Source organism: Papaver somniferum, chromosome 11 (assembly GCF_003573695.1).
Source record: "Papaver somniferum cultivar HN1 chromosome 11, ASM357369v1, whole genome shotgun sequence".
Lineage (NCBI taxonomy): Eukaryota > Viridiplantae > Streptophyta > Magnoliopsida > Ranunculales > Papaveraceae > Papaver > Papaver somniferum.
Window position 1 is genome coordinate 133,166,763 of NC_039368.1, and position 22,743 is coordinate 133,189,505.

Below are 22,743 nucleotides of genomic sequence, written 5' to 3' on the forward strand. Positions count from 1 at the left end.
CTATATATGATACTATCAACTAGATCAAAAAAATTCAGAACCAAAGTACATTTATCTCCTGTGTTCTCTTTAAACATGTTTGGTAGTAATGCGGGTATTGGTCACAATCCAATGGTTATAAACAACAAGAACCCAGGATAAAGATAGTTGTGACTATAATGAAATTGATTAAGTCCAAGGCATGTGATTCATTAATTCCAGTTTGTATTCTAATCAATTTTGGTATTACTATAATGTGAATGAAGAGGAATACTAGCTAATTCCAGTATGCTTAGATTAACGATACAGTTTCTATCTTAATAGCAGTGAATGAACTTTTCAGTTGAGTGGATGGAAGATATTAAATAGAATGACCAGTTAAAGACCCTTTATCTCAAAATGAGAAGAGGTTGCAGCAGGTAGAGACTTTGCATTAGATGATTGAGGAAGAAAATGGTAAGCTTAGTTAGAAATGGAATGGCTAGGCACATGGTACAACAATGCTTCATTCAAATATTCAATCCCCCTCCTAAGAGATTAATTAGAGTAGTAGGTGGCGATGAATCCTAGGAACTAAGGAATGAGCGTAGGAAGTTTCCTCTAAACCCAACTGGGTTTAAGTTATCGGTAGATAAATGGCGTCGTTTTCCGATAGTAATATGATCATTTTCCTAATTGATCTAGTAAAAAATGATTAGACTCAAGACTCGTAATTAGTCATCTGTTTGTTCAGTAAAAGATTTTTACTGTAAAGATAATATGGTAACATGATCATTGATTATAAAGTTGAATACCTAGTCACATCAAACTAAACTATAAAATCCCCCATTTGCAATCCATTCTTTCTCATCAGTTTACAACAAATTTTCTTCAGACAAAAAAGATGAAGCTATTTACATCAGTTCTTCTTCTCCTCCTTGTCTTCTCCAATAGCATTTTTATTTGCAATTCTCAAGCAGGAAGATTCAAGTATTATATATTAGCAGTTCAATTTACTAGGTCTTTATGCAATTGTCAGGGAACTCCAGGTTTCTATTCATGTGATCCTAAGTGGAAGCAAGATCTTCCTACAACATTTAGCATTCATGGGTTGTGGGAGAATGATTGGTATGGGGTGAAGCAATCCTCTGCAAAAAAATTCAATTTGTTTGAGGTATCAAATCCTTTTCTTTCCTTATAAAATCTTTTCATGGGGTCTCTTTTTTTTTTTATCATTAATTGAGTTCTTAGTATGTAGCCAATATAATGTTGTAAAAGGATTGATTTCTCATTGAGTTTGGAGGTAACTTAGTGATTTCTCATTAAGTTTGGACTTTGGAGGTAACTAGCTTAGTGACTTAAGAAAAGTTTCAGTAACTTAGTGACTTAACAAAAGTGGTTTTCTGATATAATTATATACACTGTAATTTCAATGGGGACAGATAGAGCTAATATACGTAGAGGGTGGGGTGAATGTTGGAGAATCGCAATAGAATTATGTTTGCAGCAGATGACGCAGAAAAGAAACTGCAAACACACTGATTTCTCCCATTTATTTTCCTACTACATTTCTTAATTTAATGTACTTTTCATACAAAAATAAAAACGAGTGTATGAGAAATGTTGTGTGACGGGAAAAAAGAACAGAAAGGAAACTCAATTGTGTGACCGGAGGAAGAGGTTTATTTTATTTTTTTAGAATTACATGTTGCTAGCCTATCAAAAGAAGTACTATAATGGTTGGTCTTTTTTGATTTGCGAATAATTTCTTGTGTTTATGGTTCCTTTGTAGATAATAAGTGACGCGACTCTTCGCAATGGGCTCTATCGAGATTGGGTTGATGCGCATGTGATCTACAAAAGTTCAAACAAAGATGCTGACAGACGAGCTGCCGCAGAGCGATTTTGGAAGTCGGAATGGGATAAACATGGTATATTCACCGGCCTGACTGTTCATGAATATTTCCGCACAACTTCCAATTTATTCAGCAGCGTTGGGAATATCTATGCAAGGTTCCAGCAAGATGGGCTTATAATGCCGGGAGGAAAGATTGATCTCAATGATGTCATGAACACCCTGACAATCATGCTTGGAGGATTCAGCCCTAAACTGAAGTGTATCGCTAACCAATTCGGGGAAGAATTCCTATATGAGGTGGAGTTTTTATATGACCGGGCTACGTTAGTGAGACTAAATCACTTTAATCCCACCTTTAGAGGGAGCTGCACCAGTGACATTGTAAGTCTCAAGGTAAACTAATTGAGTTGAGATATTATGAGTACTATTGAGTAAAAGGGTCCTATACTTTCTAGTAATATGTTGTAACCAGATGGTGAATTTACTTCTATTATTAATAAGGGATCGATGTTTCATTCCTGGCGGAATCAGCTTGTCAAAACAGTTATGATTTATTTACAGTTCATATAGAATCATAGATATCTAATTGCATTGAAATTCATAGCGGATTAGCGTTACACAGGCCGAAAACGTAACAACACTACCAACAGGATACACTATATATGCAGATGAATGACCATAATCACATAAAACGAATCAACAAACTGTTGTCTAGAGAGAGGTACACGTATGTAAAAAGGCCGAAGAATCCCATAAAATTTATAAAAATATGTGGTTGATATAGAATGAAAACTATTCATTTACGAGATAATAATATTAAGCAGCCGTCCTGCAGTGCTAAAACCGATATAAGCCAAACCACACCATATATGCATGCCAAAGTTGCCAATGCTGTCAAAACAGATTTCGTTTCTATTAACTGTTGCTATTGCTGGGAAGTGAACTATCGATTGAGACTAAGCTCTCCTTGTAAACATCGCCTCTAAGCACTTGACCCAAACCTTCCGAAGAAGCATCAACGATTTCAATATCATTCATTTCTTCTGTAAGAAAATTGATAAACACCAGACCACCGTACAAACCACGTAGAAAACCAAACATTCCATTTTTTGTAACTGCCATAGGACCACCGTGACCGTAACGATGAGTAATAGTGATCTTATGCAAGTTACTCCATGAGTACTCGTTATTCTCCACATTTGTAACACTACAACTGTAATCATAATCATTCAAAGCATACACTTCATATGCTTCATTAATATACTCAGCAGTACTGTTTGTTACAAAAGTAATGTAAATAATCTTTCCCTGATCACCTCCTATGACATCTAACCGATTGGTGTTGTGTGGAACAGGTATCATCCTGAAACTCTCTTTGCTGAAATTGAACGAGAGACCCACTGTTGAACTCCAGAAATTATCCCTCGTTTCATTTGTGTGAAAATTCTTTCCTACGAAATAATAACTACCATTAAGGTACCGACCTTGATTCATACAATCGGGTTTACTAGCATGACTATATAAATTGGCATCCATACACCACCTCCAAGAATCCGAGCGTAAGCTGTATATTTGAACCTTGTTTTTGGAAGCGATGTCAACTTCATTTTTGAAATAACTAATCTGTAAGACCTTATAATCATGTGTTTCGCAGTCGAAACCAAACAAAACAAATTCTACCAGAAATACGTCAAATTTGTCTAGGAGAGGTAATGATTTAGGCAGACATCTAAATTTCTTAGTCGCAGGGTTCCAAAGGATAATATCCTTAACATGAGGATCATGTATACAAATAATGCCACGGCAAGAACCCACCATATTTGCTTGAGGATTATAATAAGCATACCTTTCATTCTCATCCTCATCACTTAAATGTGGTGCCATTCCTAAATTTTTGTAACTCCATTGCCCATAATCTTCTTCTCCGCCGTCACCACTACCACGATTCGACGATAACACGAAAAAATATGGTTTGAAATCGCAATTATTAATATGTTTAGGACGATATTGAAATATAAAATTGCCCAACTTACTTGTGGATTTTTCGAAAGTGGCATGTCGATGAATGAAATCTGAGCTTTCAATGATCGATCGCCAGTATTTGCAGACACACTTGAATCGTAAAAGAGATACTACAGGTAGCCAAAATAGAATTTCAATCAACAAATCTTGAGTTAGACAATTCGGATTAGGATTTCCCTCACTATTTCCATCCATTGATCGATAGAAAAAAATCACAAAATTGAATTATGATGAAATTTGGGATCGTGAATGGATGATGAAATCAAATGGAGTTTGGGAATTTGATTATCAATTCATCAATAAAATCCCAAACCCTTTATTTGTTTGTTTGTGATATCCTAATTTTTGCTTGGGAATGGATTATGAGTTTGGGAATTTAGGGTTTGTATCTCTGATTTGATTTTTCCTAATAAAACAGATGCACACTACACTAGTGCAGTCCCCTTTTTATTACAACAAAAATCCCACACTCGTGCGCGTTTGGCTCGCTTTTGTTGTATTTTATTCTCCTTTTTAATTAACACCAGTTGGTTCTGGTCTGACTTCCGATTTGAATCCGAATCGTCATCTGACTCGGGGACAAACAACTGTCAAATCATTTGTTTTCTTATTCTGGAATCAATATCCGGGGGAGGCAAGGAATTCCATGATAATTAAGTTTGAAACATACTCTAAACCATGTTTTGTTTTTCTACAATTTCATGGAAATAGATGTTTTAGCAAACCACTGAAAACACTTTAGTGGACATCTGACTCAGGGCGAGTTAAATGTCAGATTTTTTGTTTTTCTCATCTTCTGACCTTTTATTCAAAGTCTAACTTAGGGTTTGTATCTCTGATTTGATTTTTCCTAATAAAACAGATGCACACTACACTAGTCCAGTCCCCTTTTATTACAACAAAAATCCCACACTAGTGCGCGTTTGGCTCGCTTTTTTTGCATTTTAATCTTCTTCTTAATTAACAACATGGTTGTTATGGTCTGACTTCCGATTTGAATCCGAATCGTCATCTGACTCGGGGTCAAACAACTGTCAAATCATTTGTTTTCTTATTCCGGAATCAATATCCGGGGGAGGAAAGGAAAGACTTATCATGGAATTTCATGGTAATTAAGTTTGAAACATACTCTAGACCATGTTTTGTTGTTCTACAATTTCAGGGAAATAGATGTTTTAGCAAAACACTGAAAATACTTTAGTGGACATCTGACTCAGGGCGAGTTAAATGTCAGATCTTTTGTTTTTCTCATCTTCTGACCTTTTATTCAAAGTCTAACTTAGTAATTCGAGTACAGTATCATTTCGTACCTGACTCGATAGCATATGTCTAACTGGAATCAAAAAAGTTAATCTAATGATAAACTCTAGTATTTTATGACATTTTAATCAAATGTAAAGAGTCAAGTTCAAACATAATAAACCTGAGTCAGACGCACACGAATGAGTTGAGTCATAAAAAAAATAAACAATTAGTAAGTTAAGGTTTTAACTAAGCTCAGGGCCGGGCCTGATAGGCAAGCAAGCAAAACTCCACTTGCGGGCAACAAAAGCCCAGGGCAACAAAAATCCTTGCAATGATAAGGGGCTTTCGTTAAAATTTTGAAAATATGGATTGAATCATTAGTTATATAAATTTGAAGGGTTTAAAATAAATTATACAAATACTTCAAGTCTTTAACTTTGTGAAAAAACGTTTTCAGTTTCTTTTATCTCTTTCTTTCGTTCACCTCTACTGTCTCCTGTTTTCTCCTCCCAGTTCCAACACAGCAGACCACCTACGATGTTTTTTTTTTTCCTTTTTTTCTACAGTACTCATAACAATAATCAACTCAACTGACACCCTAATTGAATGTTTCTATAAATATAAAAGGTATTAATACTGTTGTTGTTTTTTTACCCTATTGTTTTTCAGAAAATGGGTCATATAGCCAAAAAGGCTCTTTTTCTGGGACAAATGGACAGTTAGAATTTGGTCTGGATCAAATAGCCAATGAAATATTTTTAGTGTGGAGAGACATTACTACCCTTTTGTAACCGTTCTAACCCCACGTTTTCATCAAAACCACCCACGATCTTCCTCTCTCTTCACAAAAACCCGTCCTTCATCTTCATCCCCACACCAGAAATCGTTTTCATCATCTTCATATTCATTCCCAGTTACCAGAAATCGTTTTCATCTTCTCTTCAATTTCATCGTTTTCATCCACTGTCTCACAACAAATTGAGTGGAATCAGTTTCATCCACCGTCAACCCCACCATCAACAATACTAGAAACTGTTTTCATCCTCCGTCTCTAATACACAATTAACTCTACAAAAATGGTTTCAGTGAATTAGGGTTTCAATAATTTCAGTGTATTGGGAGATTTTAGGGTTTCAATCGATCTGTTTCAGTGTGTATTTGGAGAGTTAGTGTTTCAATTAGTTTCCACAGAATGTCTCCTATAACTCGAAAGTTTTCAAACCCTAACTCTTTTTTGTTATTAATTTCAGAATTGCATGATTAAATTTTTGAATTGGTTGTTTTAATTTTCATTTTGGTTGTTTTAATTTACATCTGGTTTAAAACAGGATGTAACTGATTTGTTTCACTGTGAAATTGGTTGAAGTGAAATTGGATCTGGGTATCTGATTTGTTTCAGCAGGGTTTAAACCAGGATTTAACTGGTTTCATCTTTTGTTAATATGCAGTGTATATTGTTTCAAGCAGATTAACACTGGATGAAACCAGTTTCGTTCAGGTTTAAAGATACATCTGCGGTTAATATAAGACTATTAGTATGTTGTGAATGGGATGTATGAAAATCTATGTTATGGATTGAACGAAACTGGGTTTGCATTTGGCTACGAAGTGATGCTCAGTAGGTGTTTGAAACTGGGTTTGATCAAATTTTAAGTTAGAATGTAAATGACTTGTTGGTGGAATTAAATTAATGATTAAATGGGTTTGCATCTTGTTATTTAATTGTTTTTAATTGTTAAATTGCTTGAAGTGAGATTGGATGTAATTTGGTTTTCATCTTGGCTTGAATCTGGTTATATCAACTGTTTCAGCAGGTTTACACTATTATGAAACTGATTTCATCCAGGTTTAGTTTGCAGTGTATATTGTTTCAGCAGACTAAGACTGGATGAAATCAGATATATCCAGGATTTTGCTACTTTTTAAATTTAACTTTTGAAGATCTGTATTAAAGTTAGGTCCTATTTTAGCTTCATGCCATAAATCAGTTATTCTGAAACCTGCTGAAACTTGGTTTCATCCAAATTGTTGCAGGAAGCGGTAGCAAGAAAAGTAAGAAGAGTGTTGTTGCTGAAATTACATCCAAGAATAAGCATGATGTGAAAGTGGGCGGAGAGTCTAGCACAGGGGATATGGAACTTGTGGATGCCGAAATGGATGAAGACAAGTTAGAGAAAAAGGAAGGGAAGAAAACGTTCCGATCAAACCTAAATCGACAGTTGAAGTGCTGGAAAAACTGGTATTTACTGAAGCACAAGAGGCTGTGTTAAGGAAGACTAAATTCTGGAACTTTAGTAAGGCGATCAAACAAGGTAAGGTGGGAAAGGCTGAATATAGCAAAGCTCCAAGGGCGTTAGAGTTCATCATAAGAAATTTTGACCCGAAAGAGTTGGCATTCAAGATTGGTGATCAAGTTTTCAAGACGGATGCAAATCATCTTGCTGTTGTTTTCAAAATGCAGATAATACGTATGAGTGAACAAGATAAGAAAATTTATGGACCAAAAGAAGACCCAAGTTTGAAAACTTCTGAATTTTACAAAAAGTACTTTCTTGAGCCAAAGAGAAGGGATGAAGAGGAGAAAAAGAAAGATGAAAAGAAGAAGGCTGGAGCCAAAGAGAAGAAAAGGAAAGAGAAGAATACTGGGGACAAGTTGGATAAGAAATACATTGTCGAAGGAATACATACTGCTATGAATGAAGAAGGAACAGAAGAAGACTTGGCGAAACTTTTGTTGTTGTTCATGTTCTGTACAATATTCTTCATAAACACTGGAGGTATGTATGTCCACTACAAGTATTTGAACTGCCTATAGTCAATCGACACCATTAACAAAGTATCTTGGCCCGATCTCATTCACGAGCATTTAATGCAAAGTGTTAAAGTTGTATACGAGACACCATACTCTATCAATGGTTGCAGCTTCTATTTGCTGGTGAGTATCGTCTTCTATCTTTTGAATATATTTTTTTCTTACGTTAAATGTATCATGCAGTGAGTAACATCTTATATATTATCTTTTGAATATATTTTTGTTTTTGCAGTTATGGATTTTTGAGCAAATGAAAGGCATTAACAGGAAAGACAACAGTGATTCATGGCCAAGGTTTGCAAGATGGGACTTGTATAAAGTATCTTGCGAAATTGAGGGGAAGATTGAAACTCTTTCAAGCAGTGAGGTAAAAATCTTGTTGTTATTATAACTGGATGAATCCAGTTACATCTTGTGTTGATGTTGTTTAGATTCATTTTTAAAATTCTATCCCCTATTATAACTGGATGAAACCAGTTACATCTTATGTTATAAAATGATGAAACCCATTATCTACCAAGTTTCATCCTGTGTTATTAGTGGATGAAACCCAGTTACATCATGTGTTGTGATAAATTTTATGTGTTTGCAGGTTGTTGACTTTGTTGGTAGCTGGAGTCAAGAGGAGAAACAACTATGCTTGTTTGGTGATGAAGAAGAAAACACAGATGAAGATGATGTTTCCAAGTTGAAGAATGAACTAGCTGAGAAGGACAAGATTATCCGTCACTTGAATGACGAGTTGGAAGCAAGGAATACAAAGTTGGAAGCAAAGGAGGATGAGTCTGAAGAAAATGATAAGACAATCTCAGACTTGCAAAGTGAAGTGAAAGCCTTGAAAGCGCAACTCAAGCCTCAACCGGGAACTCAGCAAGGTTCCTCTCAAGAGATGAACAAACCTGTGGAGGAAGCTGACAATATTCCCGAAGCAGAACCTGTAACACCAGTTCCTAGAGCAGAACCTCTAGCACCAGTTCCTGCATCACAAATCAACCAAGAAGAAATTGTCGCAGCAAAACCTCTGGAAGTTATTGGATCGCTTGAGAATAGAGTGAAGAACGTATATAAAAGGGCTAGAAATAACAAGTTTGTATCAGATGATGATGAGCGTGCAGAGAAGAAGCAGAAGGACGATAAGTTGAGGAAGTTAACAAGGAACAACAAGTTGTGGAAAAATTACTTGATGAGCGGAATAAGACAAGCTGAAGAGAAGTTAATAAAGGAGTACTTTGTAACTGGAAAAGTAAGGTACGTATCCGCATTCTTTTGTTATTTTTTTTTCATTCTACTTTTCTTATTTCTGTAAAAGTACTGCTAAGTTTATACTAAATTATATGAACTTGTTTAAATGCAGCGACTGCGTTTGGAAGTCCAATGGAGGTGTATGTATCAGTGGAGAACACATCCAGCAACATTTTTTCAATCGGCCATTGGTGAACACTATTTTGGAGTTTAAAATCGAAAATGGAGACAATTGTTTCAATATGGCGGTGATACCAAAGGATACTCCAAGTCAATCTTTCTCAGCGCGCTTGCATGGGTAAACATTGTGAATACTACATTTTAAAATGAATGAACTTAGGTCTGCAATTTGTTTTCATATAACTTAATTTTAAGTTAGTGTAGGATGTACCTGGCTTGCATCTGTTGCTTGAAATATAATTCTCTCACTTGTGTAGGATAAAACTGAGTTTCATCTAGCTATTATATATAGGATGTAACTGGGTTTCATATGATACCTGCAGAAACTGGTTTTCATCTAGCATTAATCACAGGATGTAATTGAGTTTCATCAATTTAAAAAATATGGATTAACTGGTTTTGATTCAAATTTGTATTCAGGCTGATGTCATTGCGGGAGATGAGTTGGACGCTGCAAAAGATTGATGTCGAAACGCAACACTTGTTCATCCCAATGATGAATGAGAAAGAACATTTCACATTGCTTCAACTTGACATCCATGGAAGAACTTGGACACATTACAATTCTCGCCTAGGTTCTTCAAACTATTTAAAAGAAGCTCAAATGATGACGTTGATGTCGTCGTTCAATCAGATTGTCCACAACAGTGCGAAAGGTAGGTCGTTAACTCTTTGAACTAAGATTATAACATACAAATTGAAACGAAGTTTGAACCGACATTACATTTTTTTTTCCAGATTGTTAAACTGACATTACATATTCTTTTGTCTTGCAGTGATGATTCGATGATGTATGTTATCTACTACATGGAATGAAAAATGAAAAACGGCTACTCCTTTGAAGGCAAAGATACTATTGGAGAGGAGATGGGCACAAGACGAATCAATCTGGCATATGAAATCCTAACTGATGAGAATAGCTGTTGGAAAGTTTGATGTGTTTAGGTTGTTTAGAAATTTTTTATTAATGTAGTTCATTTGGTAGTACTTTTTTTTTTGTTGAACTATGTCTTCGCATACAGTTGTGATCCTTGGATTCGTCTTAATTAAAATATGAACTCTTTTACTGAAAAATGCATATGCTTCAATTTCATGATGGTTGTGTTTGAATATGTTAGCCAGAAATGATTAAATTTGCAGGTTGAAAATGTAACCAGGCTTGGATGAAACTGGTTACATCCTAGCCTGTATAAAACTTCAATTTTTTTGTCAGATTGTAACCAGGCTTGGATGAAACTGGTTACATCAAAGCCTGTATAAAAACTGTTTTCAGAGTGTGCAGGTTGACAAAAAATAGTTTTTCTGTCCATATGTGATGGATGAAATCCAGTTTCATCCTGGCCAAAAATCTCATTTTTTCCAGAATAGGCAGGATGAAACTGGTTACATCCTGTACAATTAAATTTGAATCTTCGCAAACATTCAAATTTTACAGTGAAAAACTGAAGGGAATGTACAATTAAACAATCAACATAAGACTAAAAGATATATACTATAAAAATGAAGAGAAATACTTGAAAAAATAATTCCATAAGATATATTTTTATGAACAAAAGAAACAATCCAAGGTAAATACTAGTTGCAAAAATATAATTCAAGGTAAATGAATCTTAAATGTGCAACAAGAGGCTGCAGAGAAGAATAAACTAATAAAGGTATCATGGTTAAAAGCTAATAAAAGATATCATGGTAAAAAGCTACACAAAAGAAATGAAGCATGGAGATGTTCTTAAACAGGTACTTAACGTTGCTTTTTCGCAGGAGGATGAGGACACGTCGTCTTGTTATGATGTGCATGAGTATGGCAGTTACCGCACGTAATTGGTCTCTTGAAACTCGCACTACTTGTGTTAGGAATCCGCTTCTTCTTCGGGCTACCATGTTTTTTTCCTACGACAGTTGGTGGGTTCACGAGATCTCCAGTAGCAACATCAATAGGCTTGTCGTAATCAGGAATGGGCTTGATAGGACGATCATACGAAGCACGGAAGCTAGCAATGCTAAAATACGGATTAATGTACTCGTAAACATTGATGTTATTTGAATGCATACATGCAATAGCGTGATCACAAGGGAACTGCTCAGTAAACCAAACCCTACAGTTGCACTGAAACTTCGCAATATTAACAGCATGCGTGTGCTTTCCATCAAAAACTTCCCACTCCATGTCACCAGACTTGGTTATTCTCCACTGGACACCAGCACGAATGGAAGCCAACACTTTTTTCTCTAGCCTGGGACAAATGAATCCTTTATACGTCGCCCCCTTCCTCTTCCTTGTACTCATCTGTTCCATAATTTTAAGTCTGATCCAGTTAACAAGTGTTGAAATAGGCATACCTTTTGCTTCCTTGATCCAAGAGTTAAAGGACTCTGCAATGTTTGAACACATGTCGCCGTAACGACAGCCCATACAATGTGCATTGGACCAACATTCCACTGAATCTCACTCAAGAAATTGTGAAGACCATCACATCTCATATCCTTCAACTTTTGCATACCCTGATCAAAGCCTTCATGAGTCGATGAATAGAAACATTCTTTGAACAAACCCATTGCAGCACAATGCTCTCCCTTTTTCTTGTTGGTCTTACTGCGGACATTATTCTTCAAATGCTGGTAACACCAAGCATGATAGAAAGTTGGGAAAACATCACAAATCCCTTGGATCAAACCCTCATGGCGATCCGAAATAAAAGTTAGTACACGAGGACCCAAGATAGATTCTAGTTTCTTCAAGAACCAATGCCAATTCTCAACAGTTTCAGCTGATACGATACCATATGCCAGAGGAAATATTCCTACAGAAACAAAACAAACACAAAAAGAAAAAATCATATCAAACTGACTGAAACTGCTATTGTACAGAATGAAACTAGTTTCATTCTCTAGTCTGACTTCACCAGTTAAGGATGAAACCGGTTTCATCCAGTGATAATCTGACATAAATTTTTTTTTTATGACATCAAAAATAAAAGAAGACGTATCATTATTCTCATTCTTCCCGGTAGCCGCCATAAGACAACCCCTAAATTTTCCAGTTAGGAAAGTTGCATCCAAGAACAGTATCGGGCGACAATATTCGAAACCAGAGATGCAAGCATCGAAGGCTAAGAACAAACTCTTAAACTCGCCACCTTCAACAACTAAATCAGCCCTACTACCTGGATCGTGTTTCTTCACGGCTTCACACCACCATCTCAAGTCAGTGTATCATTTAATGTCCTCTCCATACAATTCCTTGAAACATTATTCTTTCCCGGCATGCGCCTGATCGTAGCTCACTTCCAACCCATAATCACTTTTGAGTTCTCTAACAATATCCCTGGCTTTCTTGTCGGGATTCTGTTCAATCTTCTCAAATATCAAACTCTTGATAAGTTTGCGCGTAACCAGATCATCCTTTGTTCCATCACTATAACCAGCACAACATTTATGTTCCCCGTTATAGGCCTTGAGGAATAAGTGACCCTTCACATTGGAAGTCTTGGGAGCTGCATGGAACATCCAGTCGCATTCCAATTTGTCCTTGTAATAACATTCCACTGTATATCATTCTGGATTGCTCTTGACGACTCTCACCTTGCGACCAAAAAAATGGTTATATTTCTCAACAACAATATGAGCTTCATCTCGTCCTCCATAAAAATCTTGACCAACACCTTTTATAATAAAGTCCCATTCAGCCGCCTTGCAAGATCTTTTAATTGCCAACTTTCCATTGTATGTACGTTCTTGAGACATGGGGATATCTTAAGAAGAAACAAGCTCTTGAGAGGAAGGAATAGGTGACGGAGCTAAAAGCAACTCCGCCATTGTAGATGTAGGAGTAACTTTACTGCTGCTCGGAAGATGACAAGGATTAACCAACTGAGCTCTGTTAGGGTCTGGTGCTAAACGAAACTTGCTCATTCTATTGCTGCTCGGAAGATGACAAGGATTAACCAACTGATCTCTGCTAGGTTCTGGTGCTAAACGAAACTCGCTCATTCTACTGCTGCTCGGAAGATGACAAGGATTAACCAACTGAGCTCTGCTAGGGTCTGGTGCTAAACGAAACTCGCTCATTCTACTGCTGCTCGGAAGATGACAAGGATTAACCAATTGATATCTGCTAGAGCATGTTGCTAAACGAAACTCGCTCGTAGTAGGTTCACGAACAAAATCAGGAGCACGAAGAGAAACACGTTCAAATAAACGAAGATCCAAGAAAGACAACTGGTTAACAATACACAATGACAAGAAAGAACAGAGCTTCACATCACTGTCAACAACATTGCTTCTCCCCTCATAGTCAAATACAAACTGAATTGAGTCCGGTAAAATGATATTCCAATAAGAACAGGCATGCGCCTTCAACTCATCAACTGTTGACTTCGTAGTAACTTGGTATGGACACGCATCGGTACCCCGGATAACCACACAGAGAAAATGACGATCCATCTTAGCAGTACATAAAAACAAATCTTCTGAATCTGGATGTATTCAATTGATAATATGTAAACAAATTAGCAGCAGTACATACTAATTCAGTTCACATCACAATTGAACACACAAACTTCACACCTGTGTATATTGCATTGAAAATCAGATTACTAAACCCTAGAAAACATGATTCGAGACAAACCCAAATAATTGACAAATTGAAAAATTTACCAGTCACGTAATCAACTAAACCCTGGATATTCAAAATCAACAACTAAAATAAAAAATTAATCATCAACAACTAAAAATTGCTTCAAAATCGACAGAGAAACTTCAATTGGACAAATTGAAACTTACCGATTCGACGCTATTATAGAAACTTCAATTGCTTCAAAACTAACTCAGAAACTTCGATTAGATGAAACTCCAATTAATGAAACTTCGATTAGATGAAACTTGGATTCTACAAACGTATTAAACAATCGCTAATCATCATGATTGATAAACGAGATCTGAAGAAAAAAACGAGCTCTCAATTGCCGATTTCTGCAGAGCTGAAGAGGAGGTTCTGCAGAGCTCTTGTTTGGTTATGAAGAAGAAAACACATATGAAGATGATGTTTCCAAGTTGAAGAATGAACTAGCTGAGAAGGACAAGATTATCCGTCACTTGAATTGCCGATTTCTGCAGAGCTCTGTGGGAAGGGAAGAGGAGGTAGCTCTGTGGGAAGGGAAGAGGAGGTTCTGCAGAGCTCTGCGGGAAGGGAAGAGAAATAAATTCTCTTTGAAAAGAAAGGTTTTAAAATGTTAGGGGTATTTTAGGTAAGAGACATTTTTTTTTTAATTTTCCTGGGCCAAATATCCAAATTGGCTATATAAAAAGAATATTTCTGATTTTTGGCTATATAAACAGTATCAAAAGCTAAGAATCTATATGACCCAGGAATTTTGTGTTTTGGTCTTTTTGACCAATTTTGTGTAATTAATTAAACTCCCAAGAAAAAAAAATTTAGCTAGCAAGCCATGTCGATCCGTGGACCTAGGCTTTGTGGCTCACCGAATTGCTAACCCGAAGCACACTTGTTTTGAAGAAGTTATGAATCCACTGCATTAATCCATTTTTCGAAATGCAAATAGTGAATCATTTTGGATGAATATGATGCAGAAAAGGAAGAAAAAGAAGTTAGAAAAGGATAATTATAATTGTGATTAGTCTTCAGCAACAACAAAAAAAAAAAAGGTTCATGCATATATCAATCTGCAGGTATAGTGGTTACACATCAAAATCATATCCCAATTACTATCCATACCATATGGAGTATAATTTAGAGTTGTCAGTTTTATTATCTTCAACTTTTAGTCCAATTTCGCGTGTTACTGTTTTTCTTCGTTGGCTGTCACTGTAAACATTAATTAATAATGTAGGGCTAGTTATTTTAGGCTTCTGAGTTCATCAAATTTCCACATTATTATCACATAATATGGTAAGATCACAAATGTGATCAATACCTACTCCTCCTTTATGCGCAACAGTACTTTATAGCCGGTAAGATTAATTAATTACGGAAATGCTGTTCAGTGACTGCATCAGAGATTAAAATCCAGAACAGAAACCGAACCAAAAATCAATGGTATTAATTTTTTTTTTTTCTGAACCTCCCTAGAAATATATAAGCTGTAACCAACCCTAGAAAACAACACTGTGAGTATGTATAGTTTTGAATCGTTGGATTTCGCATTCAGTTATTAACATCTCTATAATTCAATGATTTGACGGTTCAAAAATGCATGTTTATTGTGCACTCGGGTACGTCCTATGATCCTCTCCTTTCCCTATTATAAATACCAGGCCATCCCAAGAAGAAATTCACTCACCTTGAAATCTCTGATATTCTTCAATAGCTTACTCTGTTTTCACAAAATGAAGCCTTCAATATTTCTTCTTCTTATTCTAGCTTTAATCACCGTCTCACCCTCCTCATCATCACTACATTCACTCTCTAGTCCATCCTTACTCTCAAACTCATCATCAGATTTACAACAATTCAGCATAAATGAAGATGGAACAAATGCAGCTCCTGCTCCTACTGCAGGTTTCACAAACTTCAGTTTAGTTTTGCAATTTTCTAAATCGTTATGCAACTTTCCAGCTTATAACAAGAAATGTGACAAAAAATGGAAAGAGGACTTGCCCAATAGGTTTACAATACATGGCCTTTGGCTGAATTTTGGTCGAAACCCTAAGCCTGCTCCTCCGAGTCCACGCAAAGATATCGAATTATCCAAGGTATAATTTTACAGTTTGTTCTTAAGTTAAAGTTTGTTCAAATTTTTTTGATCCAGTCTTTTACTCTTTAATTAGTCACCAAAATTCTTTTCATGGGTTTTTTTTTTCTTCTCTTGGTTTCTTTCTTTTAACTGTAAAGAATTTTTGTTTCTTTAATATCCAGTATGTTGTGAATGATGATAAATTATTTCGTTTTGCAGTTGCTAAATGAAAGAGTTCTAGTCAATAAACTGTACAATGATTGGTTATATGCTTATTTCGTCCCAAGTGGTAATGGTCCAAAGGAAGTTGACAGGAAGACCTCAGTGTGGAGATTTTGGACCCATGAATGGGATAATCACGGAGTTTTCTCTCAACTTTCCACTGTAGACTACTTTCGCAACACGGACAATCTCTTCGACCAGTTAGGAGACATTTATGGCCAATTTGCTCAACTGGGATTAATTGTAAAGGGAGAGATTAATGTCACCCAGGCTTCTGAAGTTCTAACACGGGAACTCGGAGTAAAACCCTTAATGAAATGCCTATTTAACAGTAAAGGTGACCAACTGTTGTTTGAGATCCAGGTTACCATCCGCAAAGGAGATCTGGCTAGGCTTCATCATTCTCAGTCTCCGCTGAAAGGGCACAACTGCACCGGCCATATGGCTGGTCTCAAGATATAGGGTTCTCTTATGGCATGAAAAAAACATGTAGTATGTGGGTCTTTAGTAGTAAGTAAGTTTGGGATAAGAATAAAGAAGCATGTACCGGCTTGGCTGAAAAATTGGATGTTGTCTTTTCTGTAATTTTTCCAAGTTTAATGTCAGAAAAAATATATCTTTCTTCTTGTTAATTCTCTTGTGCTTAAATTTTCATTGGTCTTTAACTCACCACACTACAAAACAAACGTTCGCCAACAACCACAGTTAGCATCTAAGATTGGTCAATTGTTGCCATTGCTGACAAGCAAACACTGTAAGTCGTGATTATCAACCCGGTTTCCTTTTCCCCAATCTCCATCGAATCGCTGTGGATGGATTTATTGATTGATGGCCTTGTCAGGTCTTGCACCTGATATCTATGCCTTGTCTTGACCCAATTGTTAAATGAAGATTCAGTGCATTGTGGATCAAGAACTTAAGCCGTGTTTCCATTTGGGGATGTGTTGCCACCATGTGTTTCAGACGATCATCCAAGTAAACATCACTAGAAATACATGAATTGCTGGAGTACTCATCCAACTCCTTACCAACTGTGTACAGTAATAAACACACTGCATCAACATTCGCCACAATATCATTGAAACGAACAATCGTCAGAAACGCTCTCTGGTTTGAAAGCTCACAAATGAATGGTATATTTCCAAGAATCTTCCTTTTCTCCTCGTATCAGATTATCCGTGGTCCAAATCTTGGTTAGAGGCACCAGTCATAATCTTCTGCCTAGTCTTTCACGCAAATAATGGGGATATACAGAAACTTCACAATATAGAAAAGCACACAAAGGACAAACAGCTGGCACCGTCACAGGTTTGCTGAGTATCACAGACGTAATGCCTGGACGGGGTTGTGATCACTGAATCAATAAGCTGGGTTCTTACAATACAGTATTGCTCCACTGTCAGCTTGTTCAATATGCTTCTAACTTCTTTGTACGGCAGATTTCCCTTCCTCACAGTGGACATCCACGGAATATCGACCTTCGCGAGACCAGGAGGAGGAGTAACAGACCAGAGATGTACCTATGCGAAAAGAGATTATGAGCTGACACTCTAGAAGAGAAAATGAAGGCTCTACAAGTCTATTAACCGTAAAAATATGCCTCGAGTCTTTTCAGTTCTCCCTTTAACATTAACATCTATATATTCTGAATCTACAATAATAAAACACGAAAACACAGCTTTGCATCCATAAATCGTTAGAAAATTACCTTTTCGGACAACAGGGGTTTTCAGAGTAAACCTTACTGATTTACTTGTTTTATGCAGCGGCACAGCCGCATAAGAACCCCCAGGGGCTTAATGTATTCGAGGTGGTGACCTATAGGCCAAGCAGCAACCTGCAATGGAACCAAAATACAAAACCCCTGGCGTGCAGACTAATGATAATCACTAAAAGTACGTAGAACTTTTATTCAGCCGAGGGTCGATAATTACTGAGCTCTAAAACACAGATATAGAAGTACTGGGTTCTAAATTTAAAACAGATATCACTGCGAGGATTAAATGTAGGACGGGGAAAGACAAGGATATCAATAATCTCAATGGCATCAGACCACATAATGCATATTGTATTCGTATAGCAGAATTACAACAATGTCTAGCAGAATGTCAAAAGTCATAAGTGTACACCATACCATCAGCACTTAGACATGGTAGTAGACATTCTACAAAATCATCAGAGAATAAAATCTGTTCACCATAATGAAAAAGACGAATGTTAAACAGAAAACTTACATGTAGATAGGTATCTTTAGAACAAATCACTGTTGCCGCTGATGACAAAAGGAACTCCAAGCCCCATTATTATATCCAGCAACATCTATTTTCCGAATAAACATCATATCAGAAATGGGGGAGACTTTGTCAACTCATGGAGCCGAATAGTTCTGCACCAGGATTCTCGTATTTGTGGTAGTACTTGCACCTAGACGGAGGCGTGAAAGAACCTCCCCCAAAAAAGTAGTGGTCTTATATTCACCTTATGTCTTGGATGGACCCAATTGTTTGTCAGGAGATCCAGAACACCAGGGAGCATGTACTTTAGCCGTGTTTCCTGTGGGGTGTTTGTATTAGGCAGCTCTTCCAGACGACAGAAGTCAGCATCATCCACAACATGAGACTCATCCTGTTCCACCAAATGCTTAAGCATGAAACTTACAATTCTCAGAAATACTCTTTTCTGCTCCGGAAGCTCACAAAACAAATCTTATATTTCCAAGATTTCTTCTTCTCTCTTCATATCCACATTATAAATCTTGATTTGATGCACCATTCATAATGCTTCCATCACATTTTCACCTTAAAAGGCTTCCTGTCTATATCTCATACTTTCCCTCATGGCTCGTAAATGGAAGTACCGACACAACCTGCTGTAAGAGGTATCCTTGAACAAATAAGTTGGCTTCTCAGAAGTTTGTATATCTCCACCTTCAGCTTGTTGCAGACACATTCTTCGTATAAGAGACTTTCCTTCCCCATAGTTGACATCCACAAGACCCCAGATTTCATGAGACAACAAGGTGGAGGAACAGGACCAACCCTTCCTGTAAAAAAAGAGACAAGTTCCACTCCGTCTAAAATTAGGGACTCTTTACCTTGTGGAACCTTTTTGATGTCAAAGAAGAAGAAAAAGATCCCAGGGAAATCTTTCCCAACAGGAAGTCCTGAAGCTAGCTTTCTATCTTCGCCTCTGAAACTTTCCAACCATCCCTGCAATCAGGTTCCAATGGAAGCTGGAAACATCAAAGATTTGCAATTGCATTGAAAATCATAACTAATTTGGCAATACTCAGGTTAAAAAAGAATAACACCAACAACAAGAAAACACTGTACAAATGAATGACTGCAATCAAATAAGACAAATCAACAAACTGTTGTTTAGAGGTACCAAGTATGATAAGAGCCCCAAGAATCCCATAAATAATACTTGAAAATATATGTTGTTGGACACTAAATGGAAATCATTCACTTGGACAAATATAAAGAAAATAATATTAAGCAGCTACCCTACAGCAGGATGACAAACCCCGCCATATATGCATGCCAAAGTTGTCAACGGTGTGGAAACCGATTTCATTTCAGGTAACTGCTGCTGCTGCTGGGCACTGCACAATCGATTGAGACTAAGCTCTCCTTGTAAACATCGCCTCTAAACACATCGCCTAGACCTTCCAAAGGGGCATCAATAATTTCAATATCCTTTATTTCCTCTGTAAGAAAGTTGATAAACACCAGACCACCTCCAATATCACATAGAAAACCAAACGCTCCGTTTTTCGTAATGGCCTTAGTACCATAGCCGCTGTGAGAATAATTTATGGTGAACGTATGTAGTTTGCTCCATGAGTACTCGTTATTATCCGCATTTGTAGCACCATTATTGTAATCATAATCATTCAAAGCACACATTTCACATACATCACTAGTAACGGTATGTTCAACTTTAATGCACACAATCTTTCCCTGGTCACCTCCTATGACATCTAAAACAAGGTTTTCCCATGGACCAGGTATCATCCTGAAACTTTCTCTGCTGAAATTGAAGGAGAGAACCACTGCCTCTGGATCACCATACCAATATGGTACAGAATCCGTCATCCTAATCCTTTGTTTTCTAATAAAATTACTTCCCAAAAAATAATAACTACCATTAAGATATCGACCCTGATTTTCACATTTGGTTTTGTAAGAGTGGCCATATAAATTGGCATCCATACACCACCTCCAAGAATCCGAGTTCAAGCTATATATCTGAATCTTGTTTCGGGGAGTGATGTCCACTTGGTTGTCGATTTTGAAAAAACTGATTTGTAACACCTTATAATCATGCGTTTCGCAATCGAAACCAAACAAAACAAACTCTGATTTCAATACACCAAATTCTTCTAGAAGAGGTAATGATTTAGGTAGACATCTAAATTTCTTTGTTGCAGGGTTCCAAAGGATTATGTCTCTAGGATGAGGATCATGAATACAAATGATGCCATGGCAAGAACCAACCATATTTGCTTGAGGAGGATGAGTAACATACATATCGTGTTCATTCTCTTCACTTAAATGTGGTGACATTCCCAAGTTTTTGTAACTCCATTGCCCATAATCTTCTTCTCCTCCGCCACTAGTCGATGACGATAGCACGAAAAAATGTGGTTTATAATCAATATGTTTAGGACGATATTGAAAGATGAAATTACCCAACTTACTTGTGGAGCTTCGGAAAGTTGCGTGTCGATGGATGAAATCTGAGCTTTCAATAATCGATCGCCAGTACTTGCAGACGACCTTGAACCGTAAAAGGGATACTACAGGTAGCCATAACAGAATTTCGATCAACAAATCTTCAGTTAGAGAGTTAGGATTAGGATTCCCCTCACAAGTTCCATCCATTGATTGATTGATAAAAGAAGTCCCAAAATTGAAACAGATGATGAAATTGAATGGAGTTTGGAAATTTGATTATCAGCATCCGATTTTCAATTCATTGAAAAAAAAATCCCTAAACCCTTTCTTTGATTGTAATGTTTCTAAACTTAGGGTTTTTATCTCTGATTTGATTTCGTAATAAAAGAGATACACACTACAGCTTTTATTACAACAAAAATCCCACATTTGATTTCGTAAAAGTTTATACATTTGTTAGGGTTCGTTTGGCTCACTTCAGTTGGCGTTTTATTCTCCTTCTTAAGGCTTAGTCCTATGGGCTAGATATATAGCTGTTAGATTGACCATTCACGTTAGCATGGGCAACCTCCTAAGTCTTATGGGATGGCTAATCTAGCAGCTAGATTAGCAGCGGGACCACCATATAACGCCGAACGGTTCGGTGCTTTAAATCTCAGCCTTTAGATCAGAAAATTTTCTCCCAGCGCTGAACAGTTCAGCGTTTAGATCACTTTTTGAGCGCCGAACGGTTCAGCGTTTCAATCTCGCTGATAGTTGGACTGCGAGCACTTGCTAGGTGAGAGAACTATCAACTATCACTGTTAAATTTTTTCCAACACTTATTTTTTGATTTGCAACACTTTTTGGCCAATCTAGCACTCCAATTTAGCCCATAAGGGTTAGCCTAACAAAACTAGTCAAGAAACACCAAGATGACCAAACTTATGGAACAAAAAATCCAGCCATATTATTTTTAAATACTAACTAACATTTGGATCTGACTCGCGGTCTTAATCTGACTCGGTACGAGTCAGAGGTCACTTCATTTTATTCTTTTTCTTACTTTACTTCTGTGACGTCCAACTTGTGATTTGGGTCGGAAGTATTTGAGTTAGGTTTCATTTTATACGTTGCTCTGGGTGCATGTCTAATTGAAAAAAAGAAAAGAGGAAGGATCCCTTCACACTTTTATTCTCACACGTTGGACGTCATTTTTGTTAATAAAAACCAAACCGTAATGGATTTCAAGCTAATATTTTGAGGATATAGTCCTCTTACCAAGTTCTACATGCCTACCAAAAATGAGCACATTCCGAAATATAAAACCTCACAATTTACCGGTCTTAGTTCCGATGGCCAGAAATCCGAAAATTTTGAACGACTAATTTTAAAAGTAGTAGATGATGGTGTTATACGTCTAGGAATACACACAATTTTGGTAGGAAACTATAGCTATGTAATAGCAACATATGCCCAAAGTATTAGCTTCAAATACGTTACGGTTTGGTTTTTATTCGCAAAAATGACTTCCAACGTGTAAGATAGTGTAATAATAAAAGTGTGAGGGGATCCCTTCTCAAACAAAAGAAATGTACCCCTAATATTTTATAATGCACAACTTGATAATAGAATTTACGTGAATTGGATAGTACTCAGTAACATAAATCTTTGAAGCTTTGAAGAAAGTTAACTTGTGCAAGCCGACCTAATTCTAGTTCGCCAACTCTAGTAGACTCCGGAACTCGGTTGACTACAGTTCGTGAACCGGGTTCGCCAACTCCTAGCCAATTTATATCCAACTTAAATTTCTGTTCACCAGGGTTTGTCAACCTGGTTTGTGAAATGTACCTA

General features: G+C 36.8%; 5 protein-coding genes across 5 annotated transcripts; 2 read left to right on the forward strand and 3 right to left on the reverse strand.

Moving 5' to 3' along the window:
• The first annotated feature begins 670 nt into the window (after positions 1–670).
• On the forward strand, positions 671–2,376 carry LOC113320400 (ribonuclease 1-like). The gene is made up of 2 exons (XM_026568314.1): positions 671–1,132; positions 1,751–2,376. The coding sequence occupies exons 1-2, from the start codon at positions 863–865 to the stop codon at positions 2,216–2,218; spliced, it is 738 nt and encodes a 245-aa protein (XP_026424099.1). The 5' UTR covers positions 671–862; the 3' UTR covers positions 2,219–2,376.
• Positions 2,377–2,428: 52 nt separating this feature from the next.
• LOC113320398 (F-box/kelch-repeat protein At3g23880-like) lies at positions 2,429–4,279 on the reverse strand. Its single transcript, XM_026568312.1, has one exon. It carries the CDS (start codon positions 4,031–4,033, stop codon positions 2,732–2,734), a length of 1,302 nt encoding a protein of 433 aa, XP_026424097.1. The 5' UTR covers positions 4,034–4,279; the 3' UTR covers positions 2,429–2,731.
• A 6,779-nt stretch (positions 4,280–11,058) lies between these two features.
• Positions 11,059–12,824, reverse strand: LOC113325206. The gene is made up of 5 exons (XM_026573418.1): positions 12,603–12,824; positions 12,440–12,494; positions 12,024–12,118; positions 11,658–11,933; positions 11,059–11,604 (listed from the first exon to the last, which is right to left on the reverse strand). The coding sequence occupies exons 1-5, from the start codon at positions 12,822–12,824 to the stop codon at positions 11,059–11,061; spliced, it is 1,194 nt and encodes a 397-aa protein (XP_026429203.1).
• A 2,806-nt stretch (positions 12,825–15,630) lies between these two features.
• Positions 15,631–17,152, forward strand: LOC113322339 (ribonuclease 1-like). Its single transcript, XM_026570413.1, has 2 exons — positions 15,631–16,028; positions 16,229–17,152. Exons 1-2 carry the CDS (start codon positions 15,663–15,665, stop codon positions 16,691–16,693), a joined length of 831 nt encoding a protein of 276 aa, XP_026426198.1. The 5' UTR covers positions 15,631–15,662; the 3' UTR covers positions 16,694–17,152.
• A 123-nt stretch (positions 17,153–17,275) lies between these two features.
• LOC113322338 (F-box/kelch-repeat protein At3g23880-like) lies at positions 17,276–21,372 on the reverse strand. Its single transcript, XM_026570412.1, has 2 exons — positions 17,940–21,372; positions 17,276–17,751 (listed from the first exon to the last, which is right to left on the reverse strand). Exon 1 carries the CDS (start codon positions 21,115–21,117, stop codon positions 19,804–19,806), a length of 1,314 nt encoding a protein of 437 aa, XP_026426197.1. The 5' UTR covers positions 21,118–21,372; the 3' UTR covers positions 17,276–17,751; positions 17,940–19,803.
• Between the last annotated feature and the right edge of the window lie 1,371 nt (positions 21,373–22,743).